At 40.3% G+C, this 21520-nt stretch overlaps 1 protein-coding gene across 6 annotated transcripts in view; it reads left to right on the top strand.

Moving 5' to 3' along the window:
• The window catches only part of LTBP1 (latent transforming growth factor beta binding protein 1), a 333716-nt gene that overhangs the window by 128117 nt on the left and 184079 nt on the right, over positions 1–21520 (top strand). For all 6 annotated transcript variants that reach the window (XM_019549709.1, XM_019549708.1, XM_019549707.1 and 3 more), the window contains 2 exons: positions 14578–14802; positions 18967–19244. In XM_019549709.1, coding sequence (XP_019405254.1) covers positions 14578–14802; positions 18967–19244 — 503 coding nt within the window. The remainder of the gene's footprint in view (positions 1–14577; positions 14803–18966; positions 19245–21520) is intronic.

Genomic DNA, 21520 nt, shown 5'->3' with positions numbered 1-21520 from the left:
GATTTGATATAAATGATTATAAAAATGAGGTCCCAATCCTGCTATCTCAGCCGTGCGCATAGTCTTTTGGGCTCAAGCAAGACCAAGCTGTCTTCAGTGGGCCTCCATAAAGGTGGTAGAGTTCATCCATATGGATCCCATTGCAGATTTGGAGGCCTATGTTGAAAAATTCTGTCTCTGGGCCAAACCTTTATTGCCTAACTCATGTAAAGCAGACCCAGTGAAATAAGTGAGAGTGTTTATGCAAATAAGGATGAAAGGAACTGAGCCAGCGTGTGCTACTTTGGTTTTCCTGTGGCTAGGACCTTTTTGGCTTTCTGTGTACATTTATGACAAACATCTCCACTCCTTTTTCCAGAAGTAAATGGTTCTTATTTTCTAGCATGTTTACAGTAAAATGATACCATCTTCAAGTGACTTTGATCAGCAGTCTGCTTTTCAGCAGCTCACAGATATCTCAATTTCTCATGGAAATAATTATCATCCCAAAAGCTGATTCTTTGCTTCCCAGCTAAGGTCAGAGAATGTGCTTTAAATGAAGAGTTTTATTCTGAGGGACACTGAAGTAGAAGAGGTGAGAAGACTTATTTTGTGTGATTCTGTAAACATTTTTTTTTTGTCATTTCTGCAGATTATTTAAACTAGGATTTGCTCACTTTGCTCATGAAGTGAAAAATTACTGTTGCATTAAGTGGCATCACAGTCATTTTGTCTCAGTAGATTTTAATGTAATAAACTGTTTAAAATGTAATGTATTGTATGTCAGGTGGAGATCTTGGAAAAGGAATAATGAGGAAGAATGTTTTAATTCTATTCGGTAATAGAAAGAGAGATGTTGAAAATCCTTGGAGGTTAGATATGGTGCTTTTTTGGGTGTGGGGTTTGTTTGTTTGTTTGCTAGATGTACTCTTCCAGATTTCTTGCAGAATGAAAAAGTTTCAGTTTAGAGAAACTATAATCTGTCTCTGAAAATGCAATTAGGGAGGACATCACCATATTTTACAGTAATTTTAGTCCACCAAATAATGGCGTAATTTAAGAAATGTGTTTGAATTAGTTGTTCAGCAAAGACCAACCCCATTTTTGAGTGGTCCTAGATGTCATGGAATGTATTTAGACACTTTCTGAATGTGACTGTATTTGTTCATGTGTTATATGATATGCTTTTGAAGGAAAAAGAGGGTGAAGAAAGAGAACCTTGTCTGGATATTTTTCACTGTCTAAAGTGAAGTGCAAAGCCATAGGATTTATGCCAGCCAGCCTTTGAAAACTGAATCCCAGTAATTCAGATGGTTCCAATGGCAGTATTTGAGTATGTGACCCGCCTCAATCATTCCTATCCCACACTATCAAAAAAAAATACATGCCCCACACTGACTGTAATGGGAGCAGAGATAGGCCAAGTACTTTGAAAACCCACCGTTGGAGCGCACGCTATTTTTTTCTAAATGTCTTCACATAATGCTTCTTTATTAAAGTTTTTTCATTTGAGGAAAACTGTGAGCAAAATTGCTTGGGAGGCAATTAGAGATCTAAAAATGTGAATGAATGTTGGGAGGTTGTTTTTTTTTTTATAAAAAATGTATTGGATTGCCAAAGAAAAAAATCACAATTGCGTAATGAAGAAATGGGGCAACTTTGGCTTAAAGCCGATTTTGGTTCAGTGACAATGGGAAGGCAGCAGTTAGACATAAGCAACAGATAACAAGGGAAATAGATAATGATATAGACTGGAAATGATGAAATACAGAAAAATGATTAGAGCAGCTTAAGACATGAGGAGAAAATTCATGGTTGGCAAGACTTAGAACTTAGTATTAAGGAGTTTTTAACAATATTAGGAGCAAAAGCAATTTTTGCAATGATATATTGCTATTTCACTGTATGGAAATGGTAAGAACTGTTAATACTGATTCAGAAAAGGCAACAGATTTTCCCTTCTGTTCTGTATTTGTAAAGAGGTACATGTATTACATGAAAATGTTGAAGTACTTCCCAATCTTTAGCAACTAGTGAAGTTTTTGAAGAATATTCACTATGGGTAAACATTTCTAAATAAGAGAATGTCTATATGCAAAGCACCAAGAATCCTAAAAAGGGTTAGCTGAGAAGTTATTTGACTTACTGATGCTAAATCATGGGAGATTTCTGAAGGCTGGAAAAATCCTAATGTTATTTCAATATTCATTATTAGATTTAATATGTTAAAATGTTTTTATTAATCCTCTGAAAGTAAATGTAGAATTATTGTTGATGGAATTTGCAGATGACATGAAGATGGGTAGACTGGTAAATAATGATGGAAATGGTTATACAGCCTGTAGTCATACAGAATGAATTGACGTGTCTTAATTACAGCACATAAATTGGTAAGAAATAGCACCTTAATCTCCATAGAAAGGTGTAACAAGTATCAATGGCTGAAAGATGAAACCAAACAAATTCAAATTAAAAATAAGGAATACATTTCAATGGGGAAGGTGACCAATCATTGCAAAAAAACCTGCCAAGGACAGTCATAAATTCTTAGTATACCAGGGGCAGGCAATGATTTTGGGTGGAGGGCTGCTTAAGTTTTGGCAAGTTGTCGAGGACTGCATGGGTAGCCCCGCCCCTTGACAGTTGCCCTTCCCCCTAGTCATCATGTTGGGACCGGACATCCTGCCTCCTAACCACATACCTTTGCCACCAAAAAGTCCCTCCTGTTGCCCCCAGAAATACTTGTTTTGGGAGGGGGGTTGCCATCTTAGAACCAGAATAAAACAAATCATACACAAGAAGTCAAACACTTATTATAACGTATTTTAATTTTATTACAAAAAATATTTGTCATTATTTGTGTTTGTGTACTGTATATAGAAGGGATTGCATAACAACCCAAAAATAAAGTCTCATGAATTTATATTCTCTCTGTGTGTGTGGTGGGGTATGTGAGGGGCATGGGGTATGTTGGGATGCGTGTGTATGTTGGTGGGGGTTGTGGGAGCAAGGTGTGGGTGTGTGCTGGGACCCTTCAACTTAGCCCCGGCCTGCCCGACCCTCTGCCCGTTCTTACCTAAATTTCCTTCTTGGGTGGAGGAAGGTGGGGAACAGCCACAGGGTCCCAGGCAGAAGCTTTTGGCTGGGGGCTGGGTGCGGGGTGGGGCTGGTGGGCCTTGCTGACCCTCAGTCCATCTAACAACGTTCAGTCCACCTGGCAGACAAAGCCTGGAAAAACAGTTCCTAGTGTATTTGTGAATGGTAGTGATCTGAGATTTTGTTGTACCATCAGACAGTGGGAATAAATGGAACCTAAAGATCCTTCTCTAGTAACCCAAAAGCAAGTTGCAAGAATATATTAAAGGTTTGTGAACAAGCTTTGAAAATGGATCAACAAACTTTTAAAATGGTGTCTCTGTTAAAGGAGAAAAACATGGGAAACTGTGGTTTTTCCCTTGCAGGCTGGCAGAGTTCCAGTCCCCAAGGAGCTTCTTGGGGCCCCCTGTGCTCCACACATAGTCCCAGGAGTTGGGGTTGGGAGTGAGGGGCACCAGCAGGGCCAGGGGGTGGTTTTCTACTTAAACTATTTACTGGGTCAGGACTGGCCATTGATGTTTACAAAGGCTCTTGGTACAAAAAAGGTTGAGAACCACTGGACTAGATGATCTCCTGAACTCTATTCCAACCCTCATTTTCTGTGATTTTATGATTTTATGAAAGGCAAACTTAAGTCTGCACATGATAGGCTTCTAACATTTGCTTGCTTCTTCATGCTAATAGTTTTGAAATGTAATGTGCATTCAAGCCACTGATATGTGTTTCCAGCTTCTAACAACATTGAGATCTTGTGTCCCTACAAATATTAGTAATGAATGACTTGGGATACCATTCCTGAATTAGGTCATCATCTTGCTTTTATCTTCTTCTTCTCTTTTGAACAGTGTATATTTAGAAAATTATTTTATCTAATTATTATAACACTTTCAGATGCCAAAATGGTCCTTTATATTTAAATAATATTACATCTTTTAGCACTACTTACGATAGCTAGTTCTCTTGTTTTGCTTTGCTGCTTTCTCCTCTTTTTAATAAGTATAATAATGACAAGGGATAACACCAATAAGCTTGTTTTATTTGGCAATAACTAGGATCCCTTGTCTGGATAAAATTTATGACTTTGACATCAAGGTTTACCCATTTGGGACTGAGATTACTGCTTTGTCAAACAGCCCATTGGCTTAAATATGATGAGACAGATCCTCAGATCATGTAAAAGTTGGAAAAGCTTTAGCAGAATGAATGGAGGAATGGTGATTTATATTAACTGAAAATCTGGTTCAATAGCTGCATATTTATCCTTACTGTTTCAATAATAATACAAACTCATTCTTTGAGTTTAGCATCAGCTCTGAGGCTACATACAGGTGTTCAAAAAGCAGAGGAGGAATTGATCTTACTTTCTCTAAGTGGTTTAGTTTAGATCTGGAGTGAACAGAATACACATTTGTTCATAGTGGGCGGGGAGTGGTGGGGCATGCAGGCACACTTCACTGGCCAAGGCCTACAAGTGCATGGTACTCCTGCACACCTCTCAGCATGCTCTATGGGCTTCTCCGGCTGCTAGAGACTGCTGAGTTTGGCCAAGTGCCTGAGCCACCCCTGACTGGCTGCTGGGCACAGGCAAACACTCACCAACCCCCCACCATGTCACTGCCGGCCCTCCTCTGCACACTGCCCTGAGGCTTCAAGAAGAGCCCCAAAGCTAGTGCCCTCCCTTGTGAATTGCACATGCCTTTGTGACCTGGCCTGTTCACACCCTCCCATGGTGCCCCGCTACCCATGCCCAAAGATACAGACCCAGGAGCTCTGGCATGTCCTGCTTGTTGCCCTGCGTGACTCTCGAAGAAGGCTGTGGGATAGCATGTATGTCCATCTGGACATGATCCATCAACTGATCACCATGGAACACAGCTTCCTTCCCCTGAGCTATCAGCCAGCTATCCCACACGGTGCCACCTACTGCACCCGGTACCCACCAAGCATCATGAAATGGGTTGGTAACTTCCAAGTGGCTGATAAGGATGAAGCCACCTAGTATACCATGATGCTGGGATTGTCTGGCACTGCTTCCAGATTGTTGTGTGCCAGTTCTGGGGCTGCACCACCAGCAGTTGGGAGTGGATAGTCCTGAAAACCTAGGATGACAAACAGTAGCTATAGACCTTCCACATCTACTGGGCCACCTTCATGGACATAGTTGCCCAGGTGGCCCCCCACATCACATGCCTGGAGGTCTGCATATGGCCACCTCTCTCTTCAGAGAAGTAAGTAGCCATTGCCATCATAAAGCTGGCCACCCTAGCAGTCTTTGCTACATTGCCAACAAGTTTAGTGTGGGCAAATCCATGGCTGGAGAGGTTATCTGGGAGGTGTGCCTGGTCTTCCAGAGCATCCTGGTCAACTGCTTCATCCACCTCATTAACTTGTAGGAGGTGGTTGCCAGCTTCCACTGCGTGGGCTTCCCCAACTGCCAGAGGGCAGTTTTCTAACCTGTCCAGGTCTGCCTGCAATTATTCCCTACCCTCTGGAGTGTGCACTTCACCCCACAATTTAGACATGGTCCCTTGGGAACTGTTCTACAGCTGGAGGGGGGCCAGCTGCTTTGAAGGCATGCAGGGGTAGCCTGGGTTGCTGTTCAGTGCAAGAATCTGGCTTGTGTGCTACCTGAGGTTCTGCTACGATGAGCCGACACCTGCGGATGAGTTTGTGTCTACCACAACTATTGACACAATGCTGAACCCATGACCTGACCAAGAGTGGTTTCCCACACTCCAGCTTTCTAAGAGTCCTGTCTCACTCTGCCTTTGTCTTTCCACTGCTGTTCTTCTGCTTTGAATACACCAGGAAGGGATGGGGGTGGGCATTGCATTTCAGAGGCTGGGGTAGGGCTGAAGGTGTTGTCCAAGAGGAATGTGCTATGATTGCAGGAAGGGGGAGGTATGGGGGTTGTTTGAGGTGTTGGTACAGTGACTGCCTGCATCATGAGATTTGGGGTTGCACCCACAGACTTTCCCCAGGCATTGGATCAGATGGGTGATGTGGGAGGAGAGTGCTTGAGTGCCACTTGCTGTACATGCTGCCTCACTGCCATGTGGTGCCCCCTGCCTGATCTCCCTCCTTCCGCTCCCCTCAGCCCCTTGCAGGCTGGAACTTTGCCAGCCTGCAAGGGGAAACCTGCAGTTTCCCACATTTTTCTCCTTTAAAGGAGAAAATACACATTTTTCTATGGGAAACAGAAAACCTGGATCCCTGTTTATTAGTATGCACAGTGTTAACATATGGTGAAGCACAAGTAACATTTATTTTTTCAAAAATGTATGAAAGGATCATCCATTTTTAAAGTGTGTTCACAACCTTTTCATATATTCTTGTGACCCACTTTTGGATTGTGACCCACGGGTTGAGAAATGCAACCTTCAGGTCCTTTTCTGCAGTACTGTAGTCTAGCCCATCATTTCTCAGTCTGCATTTGTATGTGCAACTATTTCATCCAAAGTGCCAGACTTTGTGTTTGTCTTCGCTGAATCTCATTTGATTGATTGTAGACCATTTCTCTAATTTATCTGAATCATTCTGGAGCCTAGCCTTACCCTCCAGAGCAGTGGTTTTCAACTGGGGGTCTGTGGCAGTTTCCAGGGGATCTGCCCAACGCGGCCTGGCCCAGCCAGCCCTGGTATGGGGAGGAGCTGCCTTGGCCCCACAGGGCAGAGGCAAGTTATAAGGAAGGGGTGGGGGCAGGCCCACCCCACTTACTCTGCCCAAAAGCCTCCATCTTGCAGGCAGTGCTGCGGGCAGGTGGGCAAGGCTCCATGCTGCTGCTGCTTAGGTGAGTAGGGTCCTGGGCTCCCTGCCATCAAGCCCTGCCTGCCACATTTGGAGCCATGAAGGTGAGGCCAAGAAGCCAAGCTGATCCTCTCCCATGCAGGGAGTGGAACAGGTGGGCAATTAAGATTTTGTAACATGCTGAGGGGGGCCTCAGGAAGAAAAAGGTTGAGAACCCCTGTTCCAGAGCATCTGCAAATCAATTCATTGATTGGTGTCATCTACAGATTTGCTACGTGTGCACTTGATCTGTTATTCAAATCATTAATGAAGGTATTAAAGTATACTAGTGCCAGGATAGGCCCCTAGGAAACCCCATGTGATACTTCCTCCCAACTAGACACAGAGCCATTGAGGACCACTCACTGAGCACAATGATCCAAGCTGTACTTCCACCTTCTAGTACTTTCATCTAGTCTGTATTTTCTTAGTTTGTTAATGAGAATGTTGTAGGAGACAGCATCAAAAGCCTTGCTAAAGTCAAGATGCAGTACATCCACTGCTCTCCCCCGTCCACACCACCTTCTACCTTACCATAGAAAGAAATCAGATTGGTTAGACATGACTTCCTTTGGTGAATCCATGCTGGTTGTTTTTTATCTCTTTGTTCTTCTCTGGGTGCTTCATAGTAGATTTTTTGACAACCTGCTCCATGATCTTTCCAGGTATTAAAGTTTGTAATTCCCCAGATCCTCCTTCTTCCCTGTATTAGAGATGGGCACTATATTTGCTCTATTCCAGTCATCTAGGGCCTCACGTGACCTCCCACAATCTTAAGTTTGTGACCTCAAAATTTGCTTAGAATTTACTTACACTCTATAAGATTTATTCACCTGGACTTATACCCACTCAATGACTTCTAACTTAGAGCATCCTCCTCCTCACATGCAGCCTCTGAATTTGAGCTAGGAGTCTGAATATAAAGGCATCTAAGGACCAGATTAAGAACTGGAACAGAGGAGTGTAACAAGAAAAAACAGTAAACAAGGGGATATAATAATGTGTGAACTGAAGTATAATATCACTTGTTTTTATCTTTCACTTTCTTTAGTTCCTTGATGTATAAATTACAGCTATGTAGACTATCTGCAATCAGAAAATCTGAGTAGGTCTCAAGTGAATGTAAGGTAACCTTGAATCTTGTGCTTTGCCTATTAATTTGGCCTTTTGTCTAAAAAATGTGTGGTATGTAAAGAGACTGATCTTGAGGAATGCAGTGTGCACTAATATACCACTTCTGTTAAAATGGACTTTTCCTCTAGCCTATGACAAGTAGCTTTCATTGTACTCTTTCACTATTCCGTGTGCCTTCAGAGTGTTTAGGAATTTTTTCCAAATGTTGGAGAAAGATACACAAATCTTCACCTCTGCACATATGTTACTGCTGAACAATTTCTAATTCTTAGAGTTGAAAATAAACTTGTTAGTTTGTGATACATCATGGGAAAATACTTTATTTAATTAGCAGGCCTGCACTTTATATTAAAGAACTTGCCCCTCTATTTCATGAATAAGATTCAGGATGAAGTTCTTTTATTGTTTTACTTAATTCAAATATATGATAGCCAGGAAAATGAAAAGGCCAAATATAATGAGAAATTGCAGGACAGAACCTCAATGACCTCCTTATATACAAGCGGGTATTTGAAAAGAAATGCAGTGCAGCATGCTGGGTGGTGCCTTTTTTAAAGCCATCTACAGCATATGCTTTGTCATGGGCATGGGGTTTCTATGCATTTTCATGGCTTGATTGCATAAGCATGGGCTATTTACTGAGGATTAGGAGGAATTAGGTCCTAGGAATTTTTAGTTTGTTAGACATTATTTTGATTAGATGAACATTTTCAGGTTTATAAAATGATTCAGTTTACTCAAAATGGCTTAGAATAGTTTAGTCTTGAAAACAAATTAGATGATGTAATTTCAGCGACAAACTGAGGCTCAGTAATTATGTGGCTTTTCTGTTCATGATTCATGTCCTGTACCTTTTTAACTGATGTCTGCAGTAGTTTTATTGAGATTTGACTTGAAATACTCAAGAACTGCCAGGCGAGGTGTCTCTACCATTTACTCTGGCTTATAAAAACTCAAGGTGAATGCATTTTAACACATCTGTGACCAGCTAATTTTGGACAGTGATTACCCAACCATGCCAAACAAGATCATGGCTTTGGGATATTGTAGAAATTAAAGTTTATTAAGAATTAACTACTGAAGAATAAAAGAAAGTGTTTAAAATGTATGTCTTTTTTTCATGGGTGGATCTAGAATTTTGAAAAGAGGAGGGCAGACGGTGAGGTGCATCATCATGTATAAAACAGCACACATTTTTCTCTAGTTAAAAATTAACTAGAAGCTTTACTAATATGCATTGGGCCTTCAGCTGTATTATGCAGCTGAAGATGAAGCAAAAACAAATAGAATTTCACTGGTGTTGCAAAAAATTGTGGTTCGTTTCTCGGGAGGCACGCGAAAAGAATCTCAGACACACACTTATTAGCAGCACAAAAGGTGTATTTGCAAATAGGGTCGGAGCAGAGCCAAAGGACTCAGATTACTCCGCACCCCTGAGGAACTTTTTCAGCTGGGTTTTATCGCTTCCCTCCTGGGCACGTGTGCAGAAACAGGAACTCTTACAGCTCATTTCCAGTTCATACAAACATGTATGTGACCACGTCATTTCATCCATCGCATGTATATTATAATTAACTACTTAAGCATGCAGGGCGGATAGGTGAATATGCATCAGCTAATTGCGCATGCTCAGAAAGTTCTTTAGGTCACCAAGAGTTGAAATCCCCCCCCCCTTTCAAGGACACAGTCAGTTGAATTCCAGCTTCTGTAATCTGCATAAGAAAACCAGGAGGAGTGTGGAGGAGGGAGTGATTTAGCATAAGAAAAACTGTAGCAAAGCTAGCTAAGAAAGAAAAGTCCTTGGCAGTGTTTTTTGCTTATCAGGTACAAGATGCAAACTGTGCAGTTCTAACAACACTCCATTTCTAACAATATTATAACAATACTCCATTTACTGTGCATTTCTAACACTGGAATGAGTTAAAAACAATCAGCAGGGCTGTGAAAAAGGAGCTTCCTGACCAGGACCAGCGTCATTACCACCTTTGCTTTCCGTATACCCTATGCCCCTGCCAGGCTGGAATCAAAGGAGGGGTGCAAATGCACCAGTGTACCCCTCTCAATTCTCCTGGCAGAATGAAGCTTAGCTTGATTGGTGGAACATCAAGACTATTAAAAAGAAAAGTGGGTCATTAACCCTGTGGAATGAAGAGTTTAGAATAGATCAGGTAGATTTTAATGAGCCATGAGGTCAGCTGACTCTCTCAGCATTGCCTGTATAGAAATGCTCCTGCCAGTGCCAGGCAGGAATCAAAGGTGGACACAAGTGCACCAGTGTATCCCTCCCCCTCTTCCCCACTCCATCCCTGCTTTCCTTATATCAAAATGAAAACAAATACATTGTAAAAAGGGAGTCACATATGAATCAAACAAAATTGTTATTGGTATCATCCCAATGCAACCAAAATGATCATTAAGAATTCCAGAGAGGCCTGGCATTTGACTTGACTGATTTTATTGACACAGTTTTGTTCAGGAGTCTTCTATGGTTTAGTGGTAGAATCCACGTCTACCACCCAGGAGATCTGGGTTTGATTCCCAGACACTTATACAACTACAGCCATGGAGGGACCAAACATCTGGACTCAGTCTGGTCTTTGGATTCTGTCTCAGTGGCCTAATAGGAGGATGGAAGGTTTGGGCATGCCTCCACTTCAAAAAAAATAAAATAAAATTCCTGCCTAGGTATTTGCATCAAAGGTCTGGGTGGCTTCATACATATACCATGGTCCAGGAGGCTCAATGGTTGCCACCATTAGTGTATTTTATTCATTCCTTCTTTTTTCCTTTTTGTGGCATATTCAGGAACAGGCCTTAATTGTTTTTGACATATAGCAATATCTCCACATTAATATTAGAGAACGGCAAATTATTAGCTGGTGCCTTTATTAAAATAAAGAGTTTTTGCTGCTCACTTCCAGTAAAATGAAGCAATCAGTCTACAGACAAACAAGTTGTAGTTTCAGGGACCCTGCATCAAGATGCCAGTCACTGATGTTTATGCATAAAAGTCATTGTTTTAATGTCCTGCCCATGTCTGTTGGTTGGGCTGTGTCCATAATATCCCCTGCATCTGTTGGCAGTATTCAAGTTATGTTTATTTTACATTCCATAAACTCAATGGCTTATGGAAAATAAAAACAAACAACTGTTTCACCTGAATTTGAGCTGTTTAAAGTAATACTGGCTTTAAGATTTGGTTCTCATTTAAAAGGGTCTGCACTTTGGAGTCCATTCCACTTTGTTAACCTGTGATTCATTGGTAAAGGAAAAGGCCAGAGCAATAGTTTTCTTTTTTGTTGTCCCCTGTCCACTTAACTCTCCAAATAATAATTCTGAAATTTCAGATCTGCAGAAATTATAGCAGTAGATTTGTGCAGCATGTTAAAGCCCTTGGTCTTTTTACAAGTTCCTTAACAATACATCACAGTATGTACAAGTGTGCGTATTATTCACAATTATTCAGCAATGGTTTTATTTAATAACATCTCAGTCTTCAAATTGCTTACAATTGGATTATTCACAAACAATATTCCTCTCAGAATTCTATGTTTTTTGAGATTTAAGCTGTTTTAATTGAACCTAGAAGTTGCATGGTATTTACTTTTACTTGACTGTGTAAGCGTATCTGTTATAGATTTGTATTTTATGTTCAGATACTAATGATGAATAATTCAAAATGTATTTTCATGAAACAAGCAAAAACCTCAGCAAATATAAATCAATGCAGCTACACTCAAGTCAGTGGAACACAAATGTTGTATAGGAATCCAGTGTCAAAACCAATCTGACTTTTTATGCCTTGAGTCTAACAACAGGTGCCTTGAATCTAAAAAGGTTGAGAACTATTGCTGTAGATTTATAGTCATTTAGTGAAGAGCTGAATATGGTCCATTATTTCACTACCTAAAAGGAGAAATAACTTATAGGAATGACAGGTTTCTCATCTCAATGAGAAAGCCAGTTCCCACCTAAAAATGCCTTTCTATGAATATAGCCTCACAGAAAAGTATAGAATTTTTGTTCCACACCCTTGTGATCTTAAACTGTTGCATCATCCACATTGCACTACGTTGTTGTTGCGACCTTTTTTCTGAACAGTCCTTACTTCTGCACAAAATAAAGCATTTTTATCATAGGGTTCAATCATCCAGAGGGAGCAGTACAGGTATATCTTTACATGTACCTGAAGGTCATTGGGTGCCAAGCTGTCATATTGAGAAGCTGATGTTTATAGGATTGCTGAAGACCTTAAAGAGAAAAGTCTTTATTTAAACCAAATGCATATATCCCAGCTAAGCCTCAACAAGAGGCTGCCAGCACAAACAACAAGACTTCGGTTAAAATGGTCAATAGATGTTTTTAGGCTTATTCACGATTTTGCAGTTTGTGGAACATTTATAGTCAGTTCATATAGAATGAAAATATTAGCTAAGCAGACAAAAATTATGAAATGTGTATTTGTTGAATAGAGTGGAAAAACATTTCAATTGTTTACATTTGTATGCAGACATAGTAATACCTATCTGGTGATAAGGCAAACATGTTCCAAATCCTGTCAATATAATGTGATAATATTCTGCTGAGAGCCAATCTGATTGCTTATTTCTCCAATGCTTTGTAAGATCCAAGTGCATTACGCAGTTCATTTGGAACTCCTCAGACTGCGAAACCTCCTACTTTGTCTTCTTACTGCAGGCAAGATGTACATTCTTTTTCCAATACTGACCTTTTATAGTAGCAGTAAGATAGCAATGTGCAGTGGCTGACAAGAGACTATACCACAAGAGATAGTTAGCACAAGGTATACATATAACCTGACATTCTTTGTAGCTTTCAGATCATAAAAGACACTATAGTTTAATATAAGCAAGTAATATAAAGTTAACAAATACCATGTCTGGAAAGTTTGGGTGGAAAGCCAGAATCTTGTATTAAGGCTTACAACTAAATACTCTATCTTCCCTCCACAGACTTTATAGTTATGTAAAAATGACATTACCTTGTCTGGAGCAAGTTCATCCTTTATTTTCTAATTGATTTAATTTCTGAAATGTTAACAAAATAGATTCCAGTAGAATTTAAAGTAATGCATCATATTTTTAGACTAAGTAATGAACCTCAGGGGAAAAACAAAGCAGAGACCACTTCCTTTCCTGTTTAATGTCCTTGTGACAAGGTATTTAGCAGAAGTCACGGATTCATTGGAATCTGAAAGGCCATGCCATGAGTGCTTCTGCTATGGCTTTGACCTTGAGACTGTCAACTGTAAACCTTAGCACCTGCACCACCCCACTCCCCGCAGAAGAGACTGCTGATTGGTAAATATTCACTTTCCTGGATTCTGGATTCAAGATTATGGTTTGCATCGATATTTTCTTTGTTTCCTTGGGTAAATTATAGAGCCACAAAACTACAAACTGGCACAGAATAATCATCAATAGGTAGCTCTTTGCATGCATTTTTGTAACGGGAATTTTTTGCTTCAGAAATTATTCATATAGCTGTTAGTATTTCAGTCATCATTGCACTTTTTCATATCAGGGAAAAAAATGACTATACTGAAAAGCAGGCCAGGTTCCCAAGAAAAACTGGGTATTTCCCCCTAACATTATCCTCCCTCTCCAGAGAGAGTACACAGAACTTTGATTTTTGAGGTGAGCTAGGTTGTACAGGAAGCGATACCCCACAGTGAGAGAAGATGCTACTGGACACAGAATTATTTTTGTCTTATGGTGAAATGTAGTACAATAGACTCCTAGGAAAGAAATGTGCATACTATGTCTGCCTGGTATGAGGAGTGAAGCACATGCAACCATGCAGAGTTCACAAGCAGGGTGAGTGGCCCTGCCACTTAGGCTGCTGGCAGATGTGAAATAAAAACAAATGACAGCACTTTACTGGAAGAGGAAGCATGTTAGTTTGACCCAACTCCCCAGCATCTGTATAGATCACATGCTTCAGTGGGGCTTTTTTGGTGCTTTTGTCTAAAGCTGATTTAATCAACTATTAAATAAAAGCACCAAAAAGCCTAGCTGAAGTGTGATCTATATAGACGTTGGGCGAACCAGGTCCAGCTAACACAATGCCTCTTCTGCGCATGTGCTGTGTTTGGTGTAGGGGCACTCCAAACTTAAAGTAAAGAGTTCTTTGAGCTTTTTTCACATCTGTAAGCAGACTAAACAAGCAAAAACCTGCCTCACCTAGGTGCAGAGCTGACCCGAGCAGGGTGGGGGGGCCTAGGACAAATCAGCTCATGCGGGGCCTGGCCCGCACTCTGATCCCACACGCCCCGACCCAAAGAAGCTGCTGCCAGTAGCGGTGGTGCAGAGTCGCCACGGCCGCTCTGCCCAGCTCCGCGGGGCCCCCCAAAGTATGGGGCCCAGAGTGGTCATCCTGATTTGCCACCCCACAGGGACGGCCCTGCCTAGGTGGCCCTTTCATGGGTGCCAAAAGATGTGAAGACCATTTCCCTCAGTGCTATCAGCAGCAACATGTTATATCATCAAATAATGCCAAAAAAAGAATTGCAGCTGAAGAGAAATTAACACAATCTCTGTATTTTTTTTCTCTTCATTTCAGTTATTTGTCACCTTCCGTGCATGAATGGAGGCCAGTGCAGCTCTCGAGATAAATGCCAGTGCCCTCCTAATTATACTGGTAAACTCTGTCAGATCCCAGTTCAGAGTGCCAATGGTGCAAAACTTTACCATCATCCACAGCAGGCAAATAAAGCCATAGGATCTCATGTCATCCATTCTACGCATACCTTACCACTGACTATGTCTGGCCAGCAAGGAGTAAAAGGTAACATTTTTCTGTCACAGATATATTCCCATTGGTATATAGTTCTATTGTCTAATTTTGGCTGAAAGACTAGTAATAAAAATGACATCTGTCTACACAGTTTGAATCTAAGTACCACATCTTGAATCCAGAGCCCACCAGAATGGAGGTTATTTTCCTTAGATGGGTACAATAATAAGAAACACAGTGTTATTGAAATGATTTTGATAAGGTAATTTTCCTTTAATTCATGGTGGAATGTAGCCTGGAACACAGAATCAGAAAAGATATCATATCCTTTTGTGTAACAGACTTTTCCCATCTCAGGTGCCTAACCATCTTATATAAGGAGCAGGACAGATGGCATTGTACTAGATTATGACCTGAAGTATACATGTGTTGGTCACAGGGCAAATAGGAAGTGGCAGCTGATTAATTTTCTACTACCGTAGGACAGAGAGAGAGTGCCATGATGTATAACTGAAAATCATTTTATTCTTACATCTTATCTAGGACTCTAAATGGAATGCTATACACTTAGTTAATTTTTATGGTGATCATTTAACTTATGGCTGTCATGATGTAAATAATAAAAATCATTTCACAAATGAAATAGTTTAAATTAACTAGAACATATTTTCCAGTAAGGTTGGTAAGATCACAGATAAGAGGCATAACTACTTCTTATGACTTCGTAATTGCAATGAAGAAACCAAAGGATCAAAAACATGATTAAACTGGGAATTAGCAATTTTGCCCAAACTGAGAGAGATTAGAGTTTTAGTCTGCCAGCTACAAGCAATACATTGAGGCTACTTGATATTATTTGGTTTAAAGAAAATCTCAAAAAAGAGCACTTTCAAAAAAGGTATCTCTGTTACCTTTATGCTTGCAAGAATATTCTTAGCATTCTATTCAGGCTCATCTATCCTGTTGTTGAGAAAGTCCCATAATTCAGTTCTATAGTTCAGTAATTCAGCACATATTGTTTGTTTATTTATGTATTTGTTTTAATTACCAGTCTGGCAATTCAACCTTCTTTGTTAAAATCTTTGTTCCATAATTTTCTGTTGGAATTGGTGGTTCACAATTAGTTTCTGAATCCCTTTGGTAAAAAGAATCCCTAGTAAACATCTTTATGGCATGTATAGCCTAATTTAATAATTTTGGTTTTGGAACTGGCTATATGTATGTAGAAAGAAGAAGGGCCCATGTATTTTGAAATCATTAGAATTAAAAGGCTCTCTACAGCAACGAGCTCCATTTTTTCAATACATTGAAACTTGAGGGCTGCTATCCAACCCATAGGGAAAGTAATTTATAGCTGAAGTAAAATGTTAAGCCCTGTCCTGGGGCTACAATAGATGACTGTCTTCAACTTTTCTTTTGAAATGAGGGTAGAGATACTTAAGTATTTATTTGTGCTGATATGTATTTCTGTGAGTATTCCATTCCAGGTTAAGGTACCCTGGAGAAAATGGTGGAGTAGTGAAAAGACTACAGCCCTCCCCCCTTTTTTTAAATACATAGTCACCTTTCAGGTTTTGGGTTATCCACTTTAAAAGTACAACAGATTTCACACTGCAGTATCTGACCTCTGAAGAATTCCCCTATTCCTTCAGGAGATAATTACACCAGTGTCATTAACAGATCCCTTGCTTTTGCCTGGTATTCCTATGTCCAAATGAGAACAGTTGAAGTGCTGCAAACTGCACGCAGAGCACATGCGCCCATTCACTGTGCTGCTAATTTGGATCTCCCAGTGTCCAAAAAAAAAACCACCACAAAAAAAAAGCAGCCTGGTGTACGAGGCAGCAGTGTGCGCCTTCACAAATTGAGCCTGGCCAGCCAAAGCTATGCTATAGCTGTCAGCCAGGCTCTGAGTGACTGGCTTGGTGCCAGAACTTTACGTAAGGCTGCTGGGGCCAGCACAGGTGCTGACCCCAACCTCTCCTACCCCACTTGGTTCAATTTACCGAAGCATGTATGCAGGGGCATGCCCTGGGATAATTAGGAGTGGCACAAATACGTGCCGCTGCTATTTGTTGTACAGGAAATGCTCGCCCTGCACGTGCATGCTCATCAGGATGGGACCTTGGTGATGGAGAGAGGAATACTTTTTGGTGAATAAGAGAGTGAAATAGTTCATTCTTAAAGGACTGAAAAAAGGTCAAAATTTAACTGGACAGCTAAAAGGAATCCAAGACTTGCAGAAAGAGAAGGACTTCTGGACAGACAGTAAGGAAGGAACCACTTTCATCTTAATTCAGCATTGTCTTGCACTGACTGAATATCCCAAGATGAACTTACGGAAGTCAGTAGGGCATCTAAGTTAGCAGTTTTCTACTGTGAACTGGTACACTTCCCTTCTGCATCAGTCAGAAGGCATCCACAATAACAGATGAAGAGAGACCTCTCCATGCAATGTATTCATGGAAGTGAGTCAGTTTTGTTGTCTTTATGCAATATGAAATAGTTGTGAACAAAACAGATTTCCTTCAGGGGGCCTTACAGATTTCTTCTGGCAACACTGAACCTTTTCTCTGTGTCTCCTGCCTACAACAGAACTCACACGTTCTGTGGAATGGTGCTTTTCTGGTACCGAGTAAGGAGTGAAGAACCGGGAAAAGCCATTGAGTCATACAGGCTAATTTCCCACAACTCATTTGAAGGGTCTCTGCCCATCCTGAAGCCTAAGTTGTAGACTTTCAGACTTAAAAAGGAGGCAGGCCAAATTGAAACTAAAACTCTTGTTTCTTTTAAGACATTCCCAAAAGAGACCAGATACACTGAAACTTGTAGTCTGGCTATCATTTTGTGTTTCAAAGAAAATGATGCGGAAGAACAAATATAATTTTATGATAAAAACAAGCAGAGTAAGCAATAGAAATTAGAGTGTGAGGGTAGAATTCTGCACAGAAAAATTGAAATGATCTAAGATAATTATCAGAAAGAATGGTTCTGTTTGCTAGAGGTGGGAAGACAGCCAGGCAGGGTCAGCTAGCTAGTATCCTTTATAGCAAGGGTCAGCAACATACAGCCTGCAGGCCTGTTTTGGTTCACAGAGCCATTGGGTCTTGCCCAGTGAGCTACAGGGATTTGCTTTTGCCTCTGCCTAGACTGGGACTGAGCAGTGAGGAGTTTGCACTGGGCCTAAGATCTAGAAACTGCACCCATACACTGCACTGATGCACTTCTGAAGCTACCTGGCCCACACCAGACTATAGATGGGTTGTTGCAGGCTGTGGCTTGAAAAAGGTTGCTGGCCCCAGCTTTATAGTTTGTGCGTGGTTTTGTTCCACACACAAACTGTACCAAGCTGTTTGGGTGTGGTTTTGTTCTTCAGAGGATGATTTGGAAAGAATGTTATATCCACTTGTTTGGATGGATTAGGAATGTGTTAAAGCGAGGTATATTTAACATATGCTGAAAGGGTGATGAATTATGGTAGTTTACAAAATTTAAGTTATTTGTAATCTGAGTTGAACTGAATGTTTGGAATGTTTCAAAGGAATTGAGATTCACAAACAGGTCTTATTTACACTAAAACAAATGAGCAGAAGCTCCAAACCTGTATTCCCAAACTTAAAACTACAACTGTATTTAAAAACAAAGTATTTGAAAGCATTTCCTTCCTCCTTATCTGCCAAGTCCTGAATTCACGAGAGGGGGTGGGTTTTTTTGGTGATTGAGAGGTTGGCCATGAACTAGGGGCAATCTCAGGATTGGCAGATATATAAAGGTGAAAGGCTGAAATCTAAAACTTTTCCCATGTTCCAAGACAAGTGATGGATATGAAAACAAAATAAAGCTGACTAGATATCCAAGAATAACCCAGCAGAGCTTGGATTCTGGAACTTTGAATGGGATACTTTTTACAAAGTATAACCACAAAAATTAATGTCATACCACCCATCTTGGACACCTATTTTATGTAGTTATCTTATGATATTTTTCTATAGTGTCTTTCTTTTCTTTCTAAATGGCTGACTTTTACTTTTCAAACCAGGTTTCATACATTCCAACTTATTTCTAAATCTGGGTTTTGTGCATATTTTTAAGAAGGTATACACTGATTTTAGATTAATTGTTTATACTGAAAGAGTCTAGAAGAATACCTAGAAATTCTGCTCATCATCTTTTATTACTCATTTTTCTTCTGTGTTTTCTCTCCAATGATTTTAGTGAAGTTCCCTCCTAACATAGTAAATATCCATGTGAAACATCCCCCTGAAGCCTCAGTACAGATCCATCAAGTGTCAAGGATTGATAGCACATCAACAGGACAGAAAGTAAAAGTATCCCAGCCGGGACATCCCCAGGTCCCTTATCAAGGTCTTCCATACCAGAAGACCCAGAAAGGACATATTTCTTACTCAAGTCAGCAACCCATTCCTCACGTGTTTCCTGCTTCTGCTAAAACTCAGCTTGGGCGCTGCTTCCAGGAGACTATTGGAACACAGGTAAAAATATTTGCAAATATTTCTGAGACAGAGAGCTTTAATCAATTTTATTAAGCACTGAAAAATGCTTTAATAATCACAGCAGAAGGAGCACAACATTTCTTTTGTCTAATTGAATTTTTGCCTCAGTAGTCTATTCTTTTGCAAAATAGAACTCTTACCTAGCTCCTGCTCTTCCAAGCTATCTCCTTTACCTTCTGTGGATATACTGCTTTCAGATGACATTTTCATAGGAATATCCTCCTCTCCTTATTGGTTGCTTTTCAAAGGAAAAAAACAAGTTCCTTTATCTCCATGTGCTTCTCTTCTCATCAGAGAATTACTGCTTTATCAGGCTAGCGGGGTGTCTTCTGCAATTCATCATTTCTTCTGCATTAAAAACTTTTCCAAAGCAGTAGTAGATTTGTTTCCTGTACCTATGCTCTTCAAGTAACTTCCTCTTGATTTTTTTTGTCTAGTCTGCATTGGGCACAGGTATTTTACAGTATTATAAACCAATATTTTTCGGCTGGTATGTTGAGACTCCTGGGTGGGGGCTGGGGAGTCATGAAACATACTTATGGGGGCCACAGGTATTTAAAATGAATTAAACAGTCCAGCACAGAGAAAATCTAATACCCTTCCACTATTATTCTTTAAGGTCAGGTATGTTCTCTCAAGCTCTGGAAACATGCACAAATAGATTATATGGCATTGTTGCTGTTGTTTCTGATGCAGTTTTTAAATAATAAATGTACATAGTTAATAGTAAGTATGATGAGGTCATGACAATATTTGGCTTTCACTTAAAAACAAAGGTTGAGAGCAACATGGGTATGTTACCTAATGCTACCTAATAACATCCTGTTGTCAGCTGTATATAACTTCACCAAATTTCTGTTTTGGGGGCTGAACTTTTTCAGGCTGGATGTCCACCTCAAGCCAAATTTTGGGAAATGTTTGAACAAAAATGTCTCAGCTGATTTAAAGAAATAGGTCAGGGAAAGATGCAACTTTAATCCAGGCAACAATCTTAAACCTGTTTCACTGACAAGTGGTATCACTTTATTCTTATTGATATGCCCTTTATTCCCCACCACCTATACCTGTAGTCCAACAAGCAGTAGGTGACTGCTTTCCTGTGCTTAGTGCTTGGCTTGTTGGGTGCAGTGTGATATCAAGAATTAGGTCATTGCAAACAGGACTATAAGATCTAATGATATCACAGGCATATTGGTAAGAAAGTTTCAAGATCAAGAGAAAATTTGCTTACATTGGTGACATTAGTGTGATGTTGTCACACTGGCAAAATATTTGTGGGATTACTTGCAGTATATGCATCCTGTATCACTCCAGGTCTCAGACAGAAGTATGTGTGTTTACATTTAGCAGACTTTCAGACTTTCATGAATGTTATTGTAAGCAAATAAATGTGATTATGTTCAGGCTGGAGTCATTGTAGTGAATTCTTCCCTAAGAAAAATGGCTGATAAAGGGACAGGTCACAGGTTTTTTTCTGGCTTTTGGGCAAATGAGGTTAGAAAAATATTTGCCAGATAAATGTGTATCAATAGACTCAGTCTGCTTAGTTCTACTGCCTGCTGAATAATTTAAAATTTAGCCTAGAAGAAAGTATGTGGACTAAATTCATCTTATTTATCCATTGTCATGATTTATAGTGTAGGAAGATCTACCCTAATATTTTGGTAGTTGACTTCTCTGTTAACATGGTTTATTACTGCCTGCTAGAAATGTAATAGGATTAGTGCAGACCTAAAGCACAGGCAATACTTCCCAATCAGTTTGCAAAACATAGTTTTTATACGGAATGCTGTTTGCTTTGGGATACATGTTTTGTGTAAGGTGGACTGCATGATTAATTCTAATGTTAACATTTTCTCACTAAAGCTTTAATTTAGCATCCTTCCCTATTTTACAAGTTAGGTTATATAGCCATGTAGTTAAAGTGAAGTCAGTGAAGCATAAGAACTGCTTTCTTCCACTCCCTTTGTGGTGCAGAAGTGTTCAAAGCAGGCAGGCATAGTAGGGCTGTGCGAAGCTTCAGGTGGTGATTTGATTTGACTTGGCCTGATTTGGTGGCTGAATCTCCAAATCTGAATCAAATCAGGGACCAGTTTAAGGGTCCGAATTGATTCAAAGCTCTCCAAATCTTTGGAAAAGATTTGGAGAGCTTTGATAATTTGAACAGTCCCCAGTAGCTGCAGCATGGAGCTGCAGCCACTCCAAGCTGGTAAGTACTAGGGGCAGGGGAGGGAGGGCTGGGGGAGGGGGAAAGG

This window comes from Crocodylus porosus, unplaced genomic scaffold, assembly GCF_001723895.1.
Source record: "Crocodylus porosus isolate Cpor-Errol unplaced genomic scaffold, CroPor_comp1, whole genome shotgun sequence".
Lineage (NCBI taxonomy): Eukaryota > Metazoa > Chordata > Crocodylia > Crocodylidae > Crocodylus > Crocodylus porosus.
Note: the sequence above shows the minus strand (reverse complement) of the source record. Positions and strands in the feature narration are given on the sequence as shown.